Source organism: Dasypus novemcinctus, chromosome 7, assembly GCF_030445035.2.
Source record: "Dasypus novemcinctus isolate mDasNov1 chromosome 7, mDasNov1.1.hap2, whole genome shotgun sequence".
NCBI lineage: Eukaryota > Metazoa > Chordata > Mammalia > Cingulata > Dasypodidae > Dasypus > Dasypus novemcinctus.
The window spans coordinates 4491938-4513817 of record NC_080679.1 but is presented as its reverse complement, the minus strand read 5'-3'; the positions used below and the strand labels follow the sequence as shown (position 1 = coordinate 4513817).

The 21880-nt window shown below is 48.9% G+C and overlaps 1 protein-coding gene across 4 annotated transcripts in view; it reads right to left on the bottom strand.

The window, feature by feature from the left end:
• The window catches only part of HDAC4 (histone deacetylase 4), a 325560-nt gene that overhangs the window by 276154 nt on the left and 27526 nt on the right, over positions 1–21880 (bottom strand). For all 4 annotated transcript variants that reach the window (XM_058299783.2, XM_058299785.2, XM_058299784.2 and 1 more), the window contains exon 2: positions 6929–7176. In XM_058299783.2, coding sequence (XP_058155766.1) covers positions 6929–6950 — 22 coding nt within the window. In that variant the 5' untranslated portion in view covers positions 6951–7176. The remainder of the gene's footprint in view (positions 1–6928; positions 7177–21880) is intronic.

Genomic DNA, 21880 nt, shown 5'->3' with positions numbered 1-21880 from the left:
AGCCGCGAAGGCGTCTGCGCCGGGGCGCCGGGGCGCAGGAGAAGCCCGGGAGCAGCAGGCCTGGAAAGCCGCAGGCAGGGGCTGGGAAGCCTTCCTCTGAACAGCGCCGGCTGGCCCTCGGCCCCCTAAAGCCCCGCACGGGACGGGCTCCCTCCCACCCTTCCTCGGGGCTCAGCCTGGCTTCCTGCTGCCCAGGCCCCCCAAAAGTGGGCAGGCCCCTCGGTGGCTTCTCATAAGTGGCGAAGGCTCCTGAAGAAGTGCGCCTCCAGCCTGGCCTCCCCTGGAGGCGCCCCCCCGCCCCGGGCTCTGCCGTTCCCCTGCCCAGGCCGGCCCCGCGGCCTGCACCCTGCCTGTCCCAGCAGCCGGGAATCAGCACCCTCTTTTTGTTCCCTGTCTACCTGTTCTGGGGCCTCAGGATTCAGTTTCTCCCCTTAAAACTGGGAAGCTCCTGAAATATTCATTCATTGTAGGGGGCGATTTAAATGCCATAAACATGTTCCTTTCAGAGACACTTTCCACCTGAAAATGCAATAGCCTTGGCAGTTAAATGTCGAAACCGACTCCATAATCAAACAGCCCGAGGCTGGGGTATGGAGGACACAGGCCCCCCAGCGCGGCCACCTGGCCACAGAGAGCCTTCTCCTGGAGACGTACAGCATTCAGAGCTGACCTGGCTTCCGAAAGGCACAAATCGCCAGTGACCACACACACAGCAGACGGTCCACTTGCCTTTAGGGGGAGCATCTCAGCCTGAACAGAATATTAAGAAAACCAAGAGCTTAAAAGGAAAGTCTCCCTCAAAACAGTCGTCCTATTTTTAACTAAACGCCACGCGTGCTCCCCCCAATGCGGAGGGAGCCTGGGACCCACGGCTTTCCTGAGCAGGTCCTGTCACGCAGGCTTCTATGCCGACCAGCAGAATCCCTTAGCTAGGGAGCTCACTCCCGCAGAGTAGAACGTTCTGGTCAAAACTTCTCTAGAGGGAAGCGGATGTGGCTCAAGAAGTTGGGCACCCCCCTGCCACACGGGAGGCCCCGGTTCAGTTCCAGGGCCTCCTGAACAAGATGCGCAAGACGGCGAGCTGATACAACAGGCTGGCGGGGTGGAGCTGATACAGATGATGCAACAAAGGCGAGGCCAGGAAAAACACGAGAGACACAACAAGCAGGGAGTGGAGGTGGTTGAAGCAACTGGGCATCTTTCTCCTACATGGGAGGGCCTGGGTTCAGTTCCCAGTGCCTCCTAAAAAAAAAAAGAAGTGCACAATGAACAGACACAGAGAGCAGACAGCAAGCGCAAACAACAAGGAGGGCAGGGAGAAATACATAAATAAAAATAAATCTAAAAAAAAAACTTCTCTAGGCAGAAATGCGACTGCACAGAAGGCAAGCTGCACGGGAGGGCTGGGGAGGTGCTAAAAGGGTGGCCTAGCGACAGCTCCTGGTTTCCACGTGAGGCACCAAGCCACCGCACACGGGCCACGGAGGCATGGGAAGCCCGCAGGCTGCCGTCAGAGAGGACAGGCTCTTCCTTGTCTGCTCCTAGGCCACGAGGGGAGTCCACAGTCCTTCGGTTGCACCATGGACAACTCCTTCAAAGCAGAGGCCCTGAGTCCTAATAAACTCACCACACCGGTCTCTGCACATCCCAGCAGGGCTTGGCAAGAAGCATAATATCCCAGAACCTCTCTGCACTCTCCCTATCGAGGAGGGGCCCTTTAGGCTAAGTCGGCGGCCCTGGTCCTTTCCAGGGGCTGCTCCCATCATTAGGAACAGTTATTCAGAGCAATAAAATCCCAACAGTTAGGCACTTTGACGTCAGAGGACCAGGGCCTGGTGCTGGCACGGGGCAGAAGGAACGGCAATAAAATCATAATGCATACCTCACCCAGCGTCAGGGAGTTTTAAAGCCGAACAGCAAATAAAAGGTCATTCTATCACCAGGCAAAGCCAAATTACACTGTGAATGTGAGGGGCCCGGAGCGGCCGAAGCCCGCCTGGGGCCTGGCAGAGCCCGGAGCAGGGGCACCAGGAGCACACCCCGCCAGGCCCCATGGGCGAGGCCGAGCAGCTGAGCCAGGCCACCCGGCGGGCCAAAGAAAAGGCCAGAACAGCCCCGGGCAGGAGAGGCTGATGAGACCCAGAACAGGGCAGGCCAGCGGCCAGGAGAGCAGGAGGCCGCGGGATCTGAGCAAGCGGAGGGGGACCGGGAAAGGGGAAGGAACGTCAGCCTCACTGCCCAAGCACAGCCAGAAGCTTCCAGCTCAGAGCAGCAAATCATGCCTATGCCTTCAGCTCTTCTCCTCCCCCAACCCCTGACCATGGCAGAAGCACGTTAGAAACGGGCATCTTAGCGCAGTGGTCACCAGCAGGAGGAGAGTCACATCGACCGATAAGAAACTCGGAGGAACGTCCCAGAAATTAAAAACTGACAGGATCAACAGGCAGGAGAATCCACCGCGAGGGAGCAGTGAGCCGGGAAGCAGCACAGCCCAATCCCCCGCAGAGCCAGAACCGGGGGGAGCGGGGCGGCAGGTGGCAGCTGCCCGAGGGGCCGCCCCGAGGAAGGGCAGAGCCCTGAGAGGCCCTGAGCAGGCGCAGGAGAAGCGGGGCCGGGCACACCGGGCAGAGCCCTCGGGCCGCCCGCGCAGACCCTGCCTGCTGGGGGGCAGGGGCATGGAGCCGGGGAGGCCAGCAGTACACACGACCCAAACCAGGGGCCTGTCCGGCCAGGCGAGCCTGAGGCACAGTGAACGCCAACGGGTGAAATTCCCCAAGTAAAAGGCAAGAACTCCCAGCAGAAAAAGAAAAACCCAGTCCTCTACTGTTAAGCCCTAAAAAAAAAAAAAAAACCTTGGAAAGGTTAAAGATAAATGAATGGAGAAATGTTTCTTAGCCAGAAGAAACCCAGGGCAGAAATACTCTTATGAGACAAAATAACTTTTAGGTCAAAGAAATCAACAGCGTTTTGATAAAACATACCAAGAAAATACAGTCATTAATTTTTAGACAATGAAATATATAAACAAAAATTCTCACCAATGTAAAGGAACTTACAAAACTATCATCTTAATAGAAAATTTTACACCATTCCCAGATACCAAGCAGACAAAAATATGAATAAATCTATACTGATTCAGAGAACTTAAATGAGTTAATGCATATTAAGTAAGACATAAAGCGGTAATTGAAAATATGGTACCTGCATATGTAGAGCTTCTTTAGACCACAAAAGTAAGAGCGCACGTTCTCTTCAAATGCCCGGGTGGGATCTGCAAGGTCTGATTACGTTTGCTCCAGGTCATACAAAAGGTGTGCGCCCATTTACGCAGTAACGTGAACTCAAACAAAAATTTCCTCCTTCTACATTGACAAGAATAAATAAATTAATCTCCCTACTGCTGGTACAGACCAAGGAACACGTGCATCCTCATGAACTATAATTGGCAAAATAAACGGAGACAAAGTTTTGGAGCAATTTTTCCAGTAAACCTAACAACGTTTTAAACATGCATGCCCACTGACCCAGCAATTCTACGTCTTGGAATTTATCCAAGGAGATACTCAGAAAGTGTACAAAGTATATGTAAATAATTGTTTGATGCCAACTTGGGGCTGTTATAAATAGTTCTGCAACGATATAAATATCTATCTACAAGCCATCAAAAAAGAGGGGGATCCACATACATACTGACATCAAAAGATGCTCATAATACGTTATTAAAATGAAAAACAGCAGAACTCAGAACCGCACGCATGGAATGATGGTGCGCCACTCAGGTGTTTGCAGGACTCCCCCGTGTGCTTACACCCAGAAAAGATGTGCTCCGCGCTCAGCAGCGGCTGGCTGGGGAGGAGACGGGCAAGCTGGTGCCGTTCGGCGACCACGCCACGCTTCAGTGACCTCTCACACCCACCGCTTAGCACCTCTTCACATTGACCGGTGCGGCAACAACGCAGCTCGTCAACCCTCGTGTCGAAGCGCAAGCCCAGCCCTGCCCTGCACAGCCTCCGATCCCTCCTCCCTCCGGTGCAGGCCGAGTCGGTCCGGCACCCTGGGGCGCTCGGGGCCACCTAAGCCTCCGCCTCCTCCCCACGGAGCCTGAGTGTACCCTCCGGGCCTGCACCCGGAGCCAAGGCCGGGCACTGGGGAGCCCCAGGGAAGCGCAGCCGACACTGACCTCCGGGTGCCCAGGGCCACGGGCCTCTGGGGCGGTGGGGGCACCTGCGGTGCTCCACAGAGGCTGAGGCCAAGGGGGCAGGGGAGGGCAAGCCCTGCAGGGCTCCCGCTCAGCTGGGCAGCAGGTCCTCACTTGGTCTGGCCAGATGCACCTGTGCAGCCAGAGCACAACCAATGAGGCTTCCAGCCTCGTGCGGCCCGTTGCTAGGTCCGCAGCGGCGCAGGAGCCACTTCTGACCCCAGGCCTTGGCCATCCAGGGCTAACGTGGAGACTGACTGGCCAGGAAGGGCTCGGCCCAGCACCTCGTAAATCGCACTCGAGCCCAGGAGCGAACCCTGGGCCGCCACCGCCGGGCAGCAAACCGTGGGGGCCTTCTCAGACTCAGCCCAGACACCCGGCCCAGGGCACCCCCTGCGGCGGAAGCGGGGGACTGGGCGGCCCGCTGGGGGTCTCAGATGCCACCCCGGCCTCCTAGGACGAGGAGAGACAAGGGAGGTGGGAGAGGAAGGAGCCCCGAGACGCCCGTGGAGCCAGCGCCACCACCCCACCCCTGCTGCACCGCACAGAGAGCCGGCCCTCCCAGATGCGGGCTCAGGCCTCGGGGCCCTGGGAGGAAGATGCTGAGCGGCTCCTGCCCCCCCAAGTGTCGCCTCTGCCAAGTGAAGACCACGCGAGAAGGGACGCAAGAGCACCCCGGATCTCCAAGTCACATCAATGGGGAAATGAGAACACAAGGACAGAGTCAATTCTGAAAGAACTTTCCAGAAACACATTCTGAACAATGAATGGCACCGATAACGGGATGAAAAGGTAAGAAAACGTGTCAGTCTCTTCTGGGTGTGTCTGCACGTAGTAGGGCTTAATAAATATTTACTGAAGGAAGACTGTGGGGCATTTCGGGCTACAAAATGTCAACCATTTCAGGGCCATTTTAGGAAAATTTTAACTTAGTTTTATATCACTCTGGGACGAAGAACTGACCAGGCTTTTGTTCCCCTTTCACGCCTTCAAATAGTAACTCTGCTCACATCTTGTGCCACCTTTTTACAAAGCGGCACCCCAGAGCCCGCCACCTCGCAAATGGCAACACGCTCCTTGCATTTATTCTAAAACGTCAGTCCCTCCCGTTGCCCCTACTGAGGAAAATGACCCTTGAGCGGCCGTGGGGTGTCAGCCATCCCGCGGGGCCTGCCGGGATAAAATGAAGGTCGATTCCTAGGAAGCCGCCTTTCAGGCTCTCCTTAGAACGGCAGATCCAAGAGCCTGCAATCTAGAGAACAGATGACAGCTTTTATTTAAAAGAAAAAATGGGGAGTAAGGCCGTAAGCAAAACCGCAGAGGGTGACTGACGGGGAGCCGGGGTGCTCTTGGGAGGCCTGGGGTGGCCACGCTCCACCCTGCGCCAGCCCCCACCCCTCGGAACCTTCCGGCGGGGGTAGGCCTGTGGTAAGGAGCGGGCCCGGCGCAGGCGCAGATGAGGGCGGCCCTTCTTTCTTGGCCTCTGCTTTCACCAGGTGCTGGGTCTTCAACGAGGCCGAAAATGCCCCAGCCCGGGCAGCGCCATGCTCCACGGGTGTGAGCATCATGGCCTGTGCTCTCCACGCTGAGCGGTACCCAGAGCCCGCGGCCCTCATGCCACCCTGCTGGGTGCGCCTGAGGAGGGCGGCTGGCCCCGCGCACACGGCCACCAACAGGGCACCAGCACCGACGGGCAGCTGTGTGCCAGGAACCTGCCCTGAGAGGCGCAGGCAGATCAACCTTCTGGATGCCTGCTAGGAAGGGGTGAGGAGCATCCCGCGGCTGCAGGTGGGAAACCCAGGCACAAGAGGACACACCGGCCGAGGACCTGCTCCTCCCGGCTGGCCGCTGGCTGCAGGCCTCGTGGCACGCCTGCGCTGAAGCACCTCCTCGGCAGGGGGGGCTGCTGCTCACCCACCACACCCAGCCACCTTCCGCTCGCAGCTCTGACCACCACCTCTGGGCATCTCCACTGGGCACCCTGCAGCAGGCCTGAAGCCATCAACCTCCTTAACCGGCTCAAAGGCCCAGAGATACTCCCAGCCCCCCAAGAGCTTCCCGGCACCGGGCAGTGGCGAGCAGAGGGGCCTGTGATGTGGCCCGCGGAGCACCCCTCCCAGCCCACCCGGCTCTGCGGGAGGCTCAGCCAGCACTCCTTCCATCTGCGCCCACCCTGCTCCAGGAGAGAAAGGCTAGTTATCAAGATTTTACTAAAGAAACCTAGATGAGAGCAGGTGAAAGCAGAAAGAAGGGAACATCTCTGTAGATACTAAAAGCGCAGCGTGAAGTCGCGGGCCCCTGACTCACCGCAGGCCGGAGGCGGGCAGTGCCCTGCAGAGCGGGGCCCAGGCCCAAGCTTGCCGTGGCTCCAGTGGCCGGACGACCAAAAGGCCATCCTTACAAACAAACCAACTGGGTGAAATTTACTCTCTGAATCACAAACTGACCTTTAAATACCACCCTCGCTAAAGAGCAATTCTGTTCTCCTGGCACCAAAGAACCAGCGGCTGCTACTCGAGCCTACACCCAAGCCTTCACCCCAGATGCCAGAAGGCAGTTTTTCTTGCACCTAGGGAAGAACAACCAACCTGCAGCTGGCAAGGTCACAAAACAATGGGGACCATTGTTAAGGAAAACAAAACCCAGGTAGCAAGCTACAGCCACAAGTGCTTCTCTCCCTGCAGAGGCAGGGTCAGCCCCTTGTCAGGAGAAGGAAGGCAAAGGTCTCACCTGGGTGGCTTTGAGAGCTCATTGCTGGCAGCTCTACGCCTTGAAGCGATTCAGAAGGGCTTGATACTTCCGCATAAACGATAGCTCCAAAGAGCTCCAAAGTTCCACCAACACATGCAAGTACAGGAAGGGGGAGGTGAGGCCACGACCTCGCACACTCCGAGTCCCACAGGCCACGTCTCGTAAACCACGTAACGCAACAGCAGAGCGGAGTCTTCCACTGGCTCTCAAAAGATGAATCTGATGGGCTGAAAAAGAAAAGGAGCATGAGTTACAATGTGGAGTTTTTACCTGAACAGCAACAATGAACATCTAGAGAGAGAGGAATTTTGTTCTGTACTCTCATTTTACCCCAGACTGGTAAAACAATTCACATGGAATCATTCCAACGGATAGGAACTGCTTGGGATCTTTGTCAGTGAGTGACACATACGTGTAAAAATCTATCTGTAGGGAAAACGGACTTTGGCCCAGTGGTTAGGGCGTCTGTCTACCATATGGGAGGTCCAGGGTTCAAACCCCGGGCCTCCTTGACCCGTGTGGAGCTGGCCATGCGCAGTGCTGATGCGCGCAAGGAGTGCCGTGCCACGCAAGGGTGTCCCCCGCGTGGGGGAGCCCCACGTGCAAGGAGTGCGCCCGTGAGGAGAGCCGCCCAGCGTGAAAAGAAAGTGCAGCCTGCCCAGGAATGGCGCCGCCCACACTTCCTGTGCCGCTGACGACAACAGAAGCGGACAAAGAAACAAGACGCAGCAAATAGATACCAAGAACAGACAACCAGGGGAGGGGGGGAAATTAAATAAATAAATCTTAAAAAAAAAAAAATCTATCTGTAGAGGAGGGTTCTCAGCCTCTGCACTACTGACATTTTGGGGTGACTATTTTGTCGGGGGGACTGCCTTGTGCACTGCACGGTGGCTAACAGCACCCTTGGCCTCCACCCAAATGATGTCAGTAGCACCCGCCAGCCAGGACAACCACAAATGTCCCCGGAGATTTCCAAATGTCCTGGGGGGGGGCCAGTATCGCCACCCCCCAGTTGAAAACTCTCAGCAATAGAGCTATCACCCTCACTCAAGTTTCCTAACCATTAGCTTCCAGGGTCTGGGACCAGCAGACCATTCTCCAACTAAAATCACTATATTCTAGTCAAGTGACATTATTTCATAAAATGAATATGAATGACAATGCTTTAAAAGAAAAATCACCTTAACCCCACGCCCACCCCACCTTTTTTTTTCATTTCTGCATAGTCCCTTTCCACCTGTGTGCTCGACATACATATTTCACACGGCTGCAATCACAGACCTGAATTTTAAATTCCATTTTCCTCAATTAACATTACAGTTCAAAAATGTTTCCATCTTCCTAACGACCATTTTCTCAGTTTATTCTCTAATTATGAAAGCGATACCCACTGACCACAGGAAAGCACATACGCTGCTGCCGTCAAGCCAGCCCTGGGCCAGTGCGTGCCAGTCATCTGCCCGAGGCTTTGCTGCCTTTTGCCCACACAAGCAGCCGGCTCGGAGTCTACCTTAGCCTCTGCTGACCCCGCAGCCAGGGGTCTCCAGCGCCCTGACCGCCTCCGGGCGCCATCGTTCCGAAGGGCTGCCGCGCTCCGCCGGGACAGACCTCCGCCCCGCAGCCCCCTTGGAGGAGCTAACCCACTTCAGGCTGTTCCCACGAACCTGCCTGTCCCAGGGCACCACCCCAGGCCAAGGGGTGCCTGAGACCCACGCCGAGCGCGTCCGTTCTGGTCTTCAGGAGGTGACGCGGGGACAGAGGGCACCTGGCACAAGAGCCCCCACCATGGCCAAGAGCAGTGGCACGAGATGCTCTCAACATCCGGGACAGGACTTTCTGCGTTCCCTAATTAAATTAGCCATGAGTTTTAGCTGCTCCTATTATTCCAAATAGGCAAAGACCCCTAACCAGGGCGCTAGTTAAAGGATTACTCTCCTAAGGCTGTCTATATGGGGGGTTTCCAACTATGCATTTTCTAGAATTCTGTGATCGCTGTCTTCACCAATATTGTTCTGTATCTCGTTATTTCTTTAGAAAACACAATGACGTACATTCAGGTTAAGAACTTGGATATTTCACCTAGCAAGAAAATATTTTCTTGAAGGGAATAGATGGCATATTTTTGCAAACTCTGGGAAATCTCAGACGACTCCGTATCCTTCAATGCAAAAACCACATCGTGGCTTAATATAAAAGTCTTGGATCACGAGCATTTTTCCCTGAAAATCTTCAGACTTGGCACCCCTCAGCACTGTCGAGAAACCCAAGTCCAACTGAACTGTGTTCCTTCCAGATTCACTTTTGTGGGAGAGGGGACTGGGCTTTGTTGTTGTCATCGTTTCCTTCTGAAGGGATTCTGCTCCGATTTTTTTTCTTGATTCCTGAAATTTAAAAATGTTTTCAGAAGACACACAGAAGACAGTCTCATTTCCTTTATCTGGCTCAAAACACGACCCTTTCAGCACACAGAAGTATTCTTTCTGTTCAGAGAAATGTTTTTCAATTGTGTTTTTGATTGTTCTTTCTGTGAAAACGTGGTCTAGCTTCCTTCTTCAGGGACTCCTACACCACTTGGCTAGAAGGCCCCCTTCAGAGCGGGCCGTCTCGTCGCTGGCACAGCCGTTGTGGACTCTGCGTTCCTCGGCATCTTGTAGATAGGCTCTCTTACTCCTGCTAGTATTTTCTACAATACCTGTTATACTCTCTCTGGCTCCCTCAAACTCTGTAGTCTCACCGTCTCTCTTCACGGTCAAGGCATTATTGTTTCCTCACAACCTACCCACCTTCAGAACCTTCTCCTCCTGTTTGTAAGTCATGTCCTCCCCTAGCCAGCACCTTTGGAAAATAATTTCTGATTTCCAGTGTAGCCCGTTCTCAGAGGCCTCTTCTTCTACATCTCAGTGTAATTCCTTCTTCTCCACATTCTGTAGCACTTTTCACCAGGCCCCGTGGTGGGGGGTATTTTAGCGCTAATCCAGACCTGGCTTTGCCAAGGGGCCGTGCTCCTACCCTGGGCTCAGTCTGTTCCAATGCTGGCCACAGACCCTTCTGAGGACCAGCTCTGGCCGACTCCCAGGCCTGGCAGGCTTCCCCTGGGCCTGGCCACAAGACAGACACGGCTCCCCTCCTACCCCAGCTGCCTCATTTATCAGAATACAGGGGCTTCTGCCCTAAGAAGATGCAGACGTTCCCAAAGAACCTCACACACAGCAAGACTCTGTACTAAAAATATCAGGGCTTATGGAAAAAAATTGGGTTGGAACAGGCTTTTCAAAGCTATGCCATTTTATAACCAGGGCACTAAAAAACACTAATAAAAACACTACCATGGATTAAAAAAAAAAAAGAAAGGGCACATTGAAATCCTAATAAATAAAAAGTCCAGCTGATACAGAATTCTACCTTAAAAAACAACAACAAAAAAAAGTGATAGAGTTTGATAAAAGGGAATAAAAGGAAAGATGGACACTTGGGAATTACACAATCTGGGACAACACATCAAGACAGAGAAAACCACTCAATGGTTTTGGCCAGAAAGAACCTGTGACCAAAAAGAGCCAGAGAGGGCGGTGGTGGGGCGCGGGTGGGCATCGCGGACAGCACCGGGTACCTCCATGGGTACACGCCTTGCTCTGCTGGTTTCTCAATGCCAAGTTCAAATCCTAGAAACCACTAACACACGGAGCGCCGGGCGGCCCGGCCTCCCCCTGGCACGGCGTCACACCCCACATATCGGCAGCACGTGAGCTGAGCACATCACATGTTCCGCTGCAGGACAGAACATACATGAATTAAATGGCAATCCCAGCACACGCTGCACCCAGGGTTCAGCCTGACGACACCCCGAGCAGCCGAACATGCCGCGTGTATGGACTGCAAGTGCCCCCGTCATTTCCCATCCTCGCCACCATGCCTGGACCCACGGGTAAGCAGACCAGCTCTGTCCCGCAAAGGAGGAAGGTCAGAGGAGGCAGAGCGCCAGGGGAGCTGAAAAGCGGCCCACGCGGCAAGGGAGAGCCACCCAGTTCTCTCCGTGGCTCAGATGAAGTAGCGAGTCCGAGGAGAAACCCAGTGGGGAGAAAAGATGGAGTTTCCAAACTGCCGCGAACAGAGCCACTGCTCGCACTGTTGAGCCCAGTTTCCCTGCCCTCATCCGCACGGAGTTTATCAGTGGAATCTGAGCTCTGGGTCTTTCAGTGGAACCAGAAGGGCCTTTTCAGAAACTCCAGTCAGTTGGTGTTTGGCAATACAGACCAACAGTCGTGAGCACAGGACTACAATGAAGCTGGTAGTGTTCTGGGTTGAGAATTGAATCCCAGCTCGCCACTAAGTGGGGCCCTGAGCAAGTCCCTCGGCCCTCACTGCCCCCCTTCCTAGTTGACGGGAGGAGGGCAAGGAGGGGGAGAGCAGTGCCGCCAAGGCCACTGGGGGCTGCCACGGAGAAGCTCCCAAGCCAGTGTGAGCCCAGGGTGAGGGTTCCAATGTCAGCTGCCCGTGCTGTGGGTGTTAATGGTTAACCAAGAGCTCTTAATAAAGTTGTGACAATTAAACACATCCCTTGGGACAATCAGACTGCTGCTTCTAGCTAAGACACAATAACAGGGACCAGATTTACTCTCCCACATGAAACGTCTAAAACAGAGTACAAAATATGTGACACTCAGATTCTTCAGACATTGGACACCAGACAGCACAGAATGGTGACTCCTGAGAGAAACAAACAAAATGAACCACAACTGCCCTGCTGGCTTCCTAGAGTGTTTCAGGCAGCAGTGCAAGGAGAAAACAAAGTATTTGAGGAAATAATGGCTTAAAAATTTCCATACCTGATGCAAACTATAAACTCATAGGTCCAAAAGCCCAACAAATTCCAAACACAAAACACACGAAGAGCACAACACCAAGGCACATTATAATCAAATTGTTTAAAATCAATGTTAAAGTCATTATCTTAAAAGCAGATCAAAAAAGAAAAACACATCACATACAGGAAAAAAAGTAAGAATGACGGCAGATTTCTCATTGGAAAGAACACAAGCCATGAGACAGTGGAGAAACATTTTTCAAAGTACAGAAAAGTTATTTTAAAAAACAAAACTATCAGTCTGGAATTCTGTACACTATAAAAAATTCTTTGAGAAACAAAACTGATGATGTTTTCAGAGTACCAACACTGAAAGAAATCATCACCAGCAGACCCACGCTATGTGACATATTAGAGAAAACTCTTGAGGAGGAAGGAGAATATGCCAGAGGGAGACACAGACAGACCTAAAGGAATTATGAGTACCAAAAACAAGAAATACGTGGCAAATCGATAAAGCCAAAAAGAATAATATATGAAGAAGTTCATAACATATGTACTAATAAAATGTGTGACAAAATTAACACCAAGGCTGGGAGGAGGAAAATGGAAGTGCGCTGCTGAAAGAGTCTTATTTTGTACATGAAGTGGGTGGGTAGTTTGAGGCTTCTATGGACCCCAGGAAATCATGTCCTCAGGGGTAATCCACTCCTGGGGGTGTGAAGCTCTTGTAAGTGGGACCTTGTGATTAGACACTTGTCGATAAAAGGGCGTGGCCCAGGGTGGGTCTTAATCCTCCCACTGGAGTCCTTTATGCGTGGGATGAATATGCAGAGAGTGATGGAGAGGAACTTACAGAAGCTGAGAGAGGAAGCCAGAGGAAGCCAGACGCTGAAGCAATGAAACCTGGAAGAGAAGGGAGACCAGCATATGCCACCATGTGTCTTGCCATTTGACAAAGGAGTCCAGGATCACTGGCAGCCAGTCTTGGGGGAGAAAAGCATCCCCTGATGAAGGGTAGATTTGGACATTTTCTTGGCCTCAGAACTGTAAACTTGATAAGTTAATAAATCTCCATTGTAAAAGGCAACTCATTTCTGATATAGTGCATGGTGGCAGCCTAGCAGATGAAAACAAAGTGGTATAACATAACTTGAAGACAATCTGTGATAAATTGAAGAAAACCCTAAGGTAACCTCTCAGAAAAATAAAAAAGAAAGAAAAAGAAACAGCTAGAGCTAACAAAACAATAACAGATATAATGGAATCTAGAAATACTCTACCCAAACAAAGATAGAAAAAAGAAAAAGAGAACAAAGAAGAGGTGTGTCAAAAAGAAAACAAATAATAAGATGGAAGATATAAACCCAACCATATCAATACCATATTAAATGTCTAAACACTGCAACCAAAAGGGAAAGGATAGATTAGATAAAAAAAAAAAGACCCATCTCTATGCTACCTACAAGGAACCCATTTTAAATACAAAGACTCAAAGAGCTTAAAAGTGAAAGGAGGGAAAAAGATATATCATGTAAATACTAATCTAAAAAGGAATGTGGTATGGCTATATCAGTATCAGACAAAGTAAATTTTATAGCAAAGAATACCACAAGGACTAAAGAAGGCTATTTCATAATGATAAGGGGGTCAATTCATCAAGAGGGCATCCAATCCTAACATTTAAGCACCTAATAACAGAGCTTCCAAGCAAAAATTACTAGAGGTATAAGGAGATATGGATGAATCTACAATTAGAGCTGGATGTTTCCATTTTTCCCAATTACTTTCAGAATAAATAAACAGAAAATTAGTAAGGACACAGAATCGTGGAACACCACTCTCACCCAACGTGACTGAAATGACATTTATAGAGTACACTACTAAACCACAGCAGAATATGCATTCTTCACATTCCTTTCAAATATACACACAACACTCACCAAGATAGACCGTCTTCTGGGCAAGAAAACAAGTCTCAATAAATTTTAAAGGATTCAAGTCACACAAAGTATGTTCTCTGACTAAATTGAAAGTAAATTAGAAATGAATAACAGAAAGATATCTGGAAAAATTCCAAATATCTGCAAAGTAAATAATATATTCCATGGGTCAAGGGAGATATCAAATTGGAAATTAGAAAGTATTCTGAAGTGAATGCAAATGAAAATACAGGAAACTAAATGTGCAGTGCTTAGAGAGAAATTCATAGCACTGAATGCCTATATTAGAAAAGGAAGTCTCACATCAGTGACCTCAGGTTCCACCATAGGAAACCAAGAGCAAATAAAACCTAAATTAAGCAGGAAAAAAAAAAAAAAGTAAAGATCAAAAATCTGTGTCAGAGAAGAGTAACAACCAGCGAAACTAAAAGCTGATTCTTCAAGAAAAATCAATAAAATTGATAAACCTCCAGCCAGGCTGACGATGAAAGAAACCAGAGGGGGAGGGAAAGAGACACAACCTCAAGAATGAAGAGGGGACTAACCATTGGCCATGAAGATATTAAAAGGATAAAAAAGACTATCATGAACAACTTTATGCAATTAATTCAACAATTTAGATGAAATGAACACATGCCTTGAAAGGCCCAAACTACCAAAGCTGACCCAAGAAGAAAGAGAGACCACAACAAGTGCCCTGGGGTGTGCAAGGCCACTGGATTCGCCGCTGGGTCCCAGCTGCACCCATCACCATAGTGGTGTTTGCCGTAGCTTGACTTTTCAACTTCCACTCTTCCTTTCACATTTATTAATTAGAATTCTACTGCACAGGAGAGCTATTACTTTTCCATTGTTCATTTTAACCAATTATCTAGATCAGTATGGACGACCTGAATTGTTCTTTTATTCTATGGGTTATAATCCTATACTCACATTATGTCGTTGCTCAAGCTTTTGCCATCAGCAGCTCCTACAGGTCAGCCCTTGTGCTTTTCTAGTAAGTCCCTTCTCAGCATCTCTCTTCCCTTTTTTTATTTAGCACTTTCTTATTCCTGGTTCCTCAGTCCTGGAAGCAACCATTTTTCCAAGGATCCCTAGTTCCTTTTTTGGAGCACTGTCTTTAGAATACAATACAATACCAAGATCTAGGTGCTAGACCGATCCAGTACTACTGGCTGCCATGGTTTCTAGGCCCTCTCAGCACACAGTAGATATGTGTTAACTCGCACATTCATAGCTTTATATTTACTTATCTGTTTATATTTCTAAAATCATGATTTCACACTTATACCTCAGATTCTAATCCAACATTACAAGGTTCAGTTTAGTCTCCTCCTTCCCTTATTTTTTAACTACTTTCTCCAACAGTGAGAAACCCAGTTCTTACCATCTAAAACATGTTTACTTACTTATTTGTTCAATTCTAGTGGACACATAGAATAGTTTCAGAATTGCTAACCCGTACATATGAGCAACGCATTTACCCTCTAGATTACAGCATTTATGTGTACATCTTGCCTGTCTTCGGCCTTACAGGATCAGTCAAGACCCTATTTCCTAGTTACTTAGGTTAGTTCTTTTCTTCCCCGGGCCCTTCATGTGGTTGGGCAATTCGTCTGGACAGAGTTAGGTTCGAGGAATAGAATGTGTAGGCCATTTTTGTTCCCCTACATCCTGGTTGGTTCGAGCTGTTTGTTGATTTGGAATACATGAGGAAGAGTAAGAAATACAAATTTTCTAAGTGGGGGAAAAAAAATACAACAGAAAAAAATGAGTTCATACTGATATTTTAAATTTATGATTTTACAGGGTTTCTAATGTGGTTTTTCTCTTGCTTAAAAAAAGAAGCTTTTGCTTTATGGAAATTTTGAAATACACACAAAGTAAACTAAATTGTATAATAAACCCATATAATCCGGCTTTAACAATGATCAACATTCTGCCATATCTAGATCTCCTTCCATGCCCTGAAATGCCCAAAAGTTAACTGTACAATTTTGAAAATGGACATACCTTTTGAGAGTGGACACACTATCATGATATGATTTTTTTCTTACTTTTAAATGCATTGCCAGGCTCTAAGAAACATCTTTGATAAAATTTATCCAGAAACTTATTGTTACAAGAAAGAAGGCTTTTCAGAGTATCATGTTACCCACACTGTGGGGGACACGAAAGCCCAGTAAAATTTTGAGCAGTTCAGAGGATTTGGGGCAGGAACTGGACAACCCAAAACGTATCCTTGGATACTGTGTCCGTCCCCACTGTGGGGCCCCGTTCCCAGAGCAGGTAAGTGGGGCCCAGGCCCCTAAGGACTGCTGTGAGGAAAGCATTCCTTTCCGTGCACCCTATGCCCAGCCTCAAGAGCCCCTTCATGGCCGTCCATGGGTTCCCGATAGCTCAGAAATGGCAAGTCCTTAGAGCCAACATCATTCCGAGACAAATGCAGGGGGAGCTTGGATTTACAAAAGCAGAAGACAAGAGAATCTGGAAGATGGTAGATCTGGAACTAGGAGGCTCAAGAACCTAGAACACTAGAACCTGGAGAAGCAGAACTCGAACACCGACCTCCTGTGAATCCTTCTTTCAAGAAGCAGGGGATTAACCTAAGAGTGCTTAAAGCAAAGGAAGTAAGAACTTGGATTCTAGAATGCAGATGTATTAGAACCAAGGTGTATCTCTTAGCGGTTCTCATTCCCAGCAGCAGAAAGAGACTGGATAATCTGGGCAAACAGAAGAACCTCCTAGGAGGATACTAGGTAGCTGAAGAACCAGCTCTTGGGATCGAGAGGCAGGAAGTAATGGGCAGTCTTCCAAAGAGACCACATCTGATGGATCTATGCTGATCACACCTCTTGGCCAACCCAGGAGGGGGGCGCTGCAGACAAGGTCACCAACAACTATGCTTAGCTGGGCTGAGCCAGCAGCTCCCCCGCAGCCACAGACAGCTCCCTGACAGCTGCCCTGACTTCCTGTTGCCAGGCTCCAACCTGTTTGGGCTCTGGCTGGGTTTGCAATGACACATCTGTTGGCTTATCAGATTAACGTTTGCCTCCCATACAAGGCTCCATGAGAACAAACAGGAACCACGTCTGTTTCTTCTCATTTTTGTACCCCAGTTTTGGGAAAGAATACTGGGCAGGGGGTGCCACAGCCCGAGCTTGATCTAGTTCCAGTGTCACCATGCCCTTTCTAAAACTCCTTATCGGCCTAGCCTCCTGATTCACACATCCACCTTCCTCCAACTTGACCTCTACAGAGAAGAAATGCTGAAGTTCCTGGAGTCTTTAAACCTCAGAATCCCCAAAGCCTCACAGGAGACGACAGAGGGCTGTGATTAGAAAATCAAAGCAGCATATAACTCAAAGAACTATTTTTAACCCTCAGAATATCGAGATTAAAAATAAAGAACTAATGTATCTCCATGAAATTCACGGGACCGAAAGGGAAAAATTAACAAATACCTAAGAACAGACTATTTTATAGCTGACAAATTAAACTCTGGACACAGAAAGCAATACTATCTGAATCCCACAATGAAACCAACAGCCTTTGTATTCAATTTAAGACGAGAGCCCATCAATAAAGTTGACTGCCTAGTTTAATTTTATTTCTCCTCTTTTCTTCCAATTCTATCAGTATCTCTTTAGAGGGCAGGTCTTTGAATAATCAAGGAAGTATTCTCATATAAAAATATACTAGGAGTTTCACAGTTTAATGAAATAAAGTTCAAGGGTGGCAATTTTTCCTTTTATCTTGATGCAATCATTTAATGTCACTTTACCAATCAATATATTATTGCTTCTCTCAGAAAATTAAGATCTTGGGAATTACAGGAGTTTAACACTTCTGGAAACCTATTCATGAGTACATTTGGAATTTTTATCAGCACATCTCTAGTAAAAACAGATACTTTTGATAAATATCAAGCAAATGTTGAATATACTATGACTTTCAAAACACAACTGCTTTTATAACTGTGCTCTTTCCTGATTCACCACATAAATTAAAATTTCACATTTGGGTGGGTGAGCAGTAGAGAGAGGAATCTGTAATTTAGATTTACAACCACCTTTAGAAAGGCAGTCTCTGACACTGAGTGTATGTTTATATATAGGCATCTTCTTTCTTTATTTTTATTTCTGCTGTGCAGAATAAGTGAAAAGAAATGCGTCACCACAGTTTAAGTGTGTGCTAACATTTCCTTTACCAAACACTTCTGTGTCTAGTATTACCTAAGGCCCTTCCCTCCTGCAGCCGCCCTAGGAAATTTTAATTGCCTAGCATTGACCTAATTTCATGGAATAAGCCGTAAATGTTCTCTAGGAGTAAACGTCTTAGAAACCTTAAATCCTTAAGAGAGCGTTCTTTTAAAAATCATATTAAGCTACCACAGAGCAATGTGGCAGAGCAAGGAGGATGTTTTTTCCACTCATCTCAATCCTCCCCATCATCCCATGGGCAAAGAATGGCTCAAAGTTCATGGCCTCAGCCGCCAGGCTGCAGACATACAACAAGCTGTTAATGAAGCTAAAAAGAGAACCAAGAATAGCAACAGCACAGCGAAGGGGCCTATGGCACAGCAGTGCAGGGTGGGGTGGACAAACCATCGGGTCAGTCAACAGAGAGCACTGTGCACTGGACATAGCCTAGGCAATGCAACAAGGCAAGCGCAGATATAGAAGGGACCAGGATCGGAAAGAACAAAATTGGCATTATTCACAATGTATTATGTACATAGAAAACCCAAAACAATCAACTGATGGCTACCATAACTCCTAAGTGAATTTAGTAATGTCACTGCACAAAAGGTGAATACGTCCTTCTATACACCAGCAACAAAGAAACAGAAAATAAGCCTTTAAAAAATGATGCCATTTACAATAGCATCCAATATCAGCAAATATCCAGAAATAATTCTATCAAAAGATGTATACAAGCTTTACACAGAATACTATTAGACATTCAAATATAAAAACATCTAAATACATGGAGGAACATACTATGTTCATGGATTCTAAGACCCAATATTGTTACGTGTCAATTTTTCCAAAATTAATCTATAGATTCAATGCAATCTCAATCAAAAGTCCAGCTGAAATTTTTTGAAAACTGACAAGTTAAAATTTACATGGAAGCACAAAGGACCAAGAGCAGCAATCTTAGAGAAAAACAAACATAAAGGCTTACGTTATCAGGTATGAGATTTACTATGAAGTTGTGTAATTAAGACAAGATGTTAGGGTGAGAACAAACAGACCAAGGAAGAGAATATTCTAGCATGAGACCCACAAAAATTGGCGAAGGTCTCCCTCAACTTCATAGGGAAAAGTCATTTCAATAAATGGTGCTTGGGTCAAAACTGCTGTCTCGATGGAAAAAGAAATGAGCCACGGCCCCCAGCACACCACAGGAACGTCAGGAAGAGATTCCCCAGACACCTAAGTGAGAAAGGTAAAAAACAAAGCCTAGTCTGGGAGGCAATATAGGAAGGATCTCTAGGCCAGCAAATTTCTTAAATAGATTTTTTTTAAAAAACACTAGCCATTTAGGAAAGAAAACGGTGAATTTTTAGACTACATTAAAATTAAGAACTTCAATTTATCAAATGACCCATTGCTCTTTAAGACATACGAACTTCTTGGTTAAGTATCCCCATGGAGAAAGCCTCCAGATAAAACAATACTGATTTTCTTTTTGCTACTTAATAAAATTATTTTAGAAGAAAAGATTCAGGCAGGCAAGGGGTCCATGACTTGTCTTGTGAATTCAAACCCTGGACTCACTGGGTCATTTCGCATTACGCCACCATGAACCCACGTGGGACAACGAAAGGCCAAGGGTGTCCCAGAGAGATGGATGCAACTCCCACCAGGAAAATGAGATTTAGCTCAGTGTTGTACAGAGAATACTGAGAATGCCCCAGAGCAGGTGATCGATGGCCTCATACGCTAGCAAGGGATGTTTTCTTCCACACCTGGAACCCTAAACTCACAACTAGAATGGAAGATGACTCACTGACAATAGACTCCATCGGGCACATGACTGATCAACTCTGGTTAATAAAGGTTAAACCTCTTCTTTATCCTTCTCCCAACCATGCAGAAACTACCAAGACCTTTTCAGGAAGCCTGAGAGGTCAGATTTTTCCCTGCTATCATCTGTCCTTTTCACTCTCATTCTCCCCTGACTGTATGGTGGAGTTTTCCAGGACCTACCTGTGTGATCTTTGAGAACACACCAGGCTAAATGGAAAGCAGGTGTGAGAATCCAGCCATCTTCCACTGAGCAGACATCGAAAAGATTTTCAAAAATATAAAAATATCCCACTAGAAGAGTGGGAACCACTCAGTTTTTTGTTTTACAAAATAATTATTCTCATTAAAAATATCTGTATTAACATCTTAAAGGTTTATTGTTAATAGCTTTAACTGAATAAAAATATTTTTTAAATTCCATGCTAAGTGCTACTATGGTACAAAAGATTTAAGCCACTTAAGTGAAAGCTCTCTGGGCCCTCAATAACTTCTTAGCATGCCAAGGGATCTTTAAGTCTTCGAGTTTGAACACCGACCACTTCTGCTCTACAGAAGTATTTCCACCACTAACCCTTAGGAGACACCGTTTGACATCTCTGAATTTCAGAAGCAGGGATCTGAAGACAGAAGAGCTAAAGAAACGCAATCATGAGCAATTCAAGAAACAGTGATCTGGGAACCTGAAACGATCCTGAAAGAAACTGAGATCCAAAGTATAACCTTATCAGATGCGTAAACTCTTATCACAGACGCCGTTTTATTTTTTCATTCTTCACACATAGGTGGCTTCATTGATGCAACCAAACAGCATCTTGGAAATATTCAGGACTAGCAGAAGTCAATCAAAGGAAGCCCTGGAGAGCTAGACACCTGCCTGCTTGCTTGTTCCTGAAGGGACTGGTTCACCCACCTGCCCCCACCCGGCTTCCTTTTCGGCAGGTGGGGGGCCTCCTGGGGAAGACAGAGGGAAGGGGCCAGGACCCCTGCACGTGCCATCAGGCCTCAACAGCCCGCTCCTCCCCTTCCTACGCACAGCACCCGGCCCTCCCCAGCACCCACGATATGGCGCCCGCCGGGGCCCCGGGCGGAGCCTGGACACCGTTCCCTGGTCTGGCACCCCGCCCTGCTTCCCACAAGGGGGGTGCGTGCAGCTGGACCTTCCCAAATCCTGAATTCTCTGAATCAAAGCAATTAAATTGATTTTTATTCAGGTGCAGTGCAGTCCAAAGGACAGAATTCTAGTCACCCGAGTTCTTCCCCCAAATCTGTTTCAAACCATCAGTGGCTGTCCTTGCAACCAGTTGCATCTTGCTGAATCTTGAAACTAGAAAATTGCTGTGCCCTGCCTGGTATTGGCACAGTGCTATTCTCAGAATGCCACAGAGCCCTCTAACCCTAAGACCCCACTGCACAGAGACAGCAGGTCGGACACGACTCGTCTGTGCCAAGGCGCCCTAGCCAGGGTGCTGCTGGAGAAGCAGCTTGAAAGCGACACGAGGACACCCACACACCGGGGAAAGGAGGCACCCGCGCTGGCCAGGCAAGGAACGTCGGTGACTCCTTCCCGGCAGAAACAGGCCCAGGAAGACCCTCCCAAGTGAGCGGGGTCCCCTGGGAAGGGGCGGGAGGGCAGGGAGGAACGAGCCCGCTGCCTGGGGTGCAGCAGGCCCGACAGCAGGTGGCACACCAGGCACAGCAGCGCTGGCAGCCCCACACCCACCCGCGGCCTGGGGTGCCGGAGGGCCCATCCGTCAGAGCGGCGGGGAGGCGGGGTGGGGGCTTCCCCGCGGGGGCACACTCGTCGCATGGGCTCGAACGCTGCCACGGGGTGCAGGGCCAGCACGGCTATGGAGGCACGCAAGGGTCTCCACGGAGCACGCCCCAGGGGAGCGGGAAGCACAAGACAGCACAGGAACCGGGCAGCGCCAGGAGCACGGCCAGCCTTGCACGCCTGTACAGGAGCTGGCCTGACCAACCTCAGGGTCCAAAAAGCACTGTGTAAAGCTAAGGCACCCGGGGCGGGGGCTGGGGAGGGGTGGAGAAGCCAGGTAAGGATGACCCGCTGCACCCCTGGGCGCCTCGTGGGCCGGTGTCAGGCCCCGCCAGTGTGCGGTGGCCCAGGGACACCATGCAAGGCCTTCCC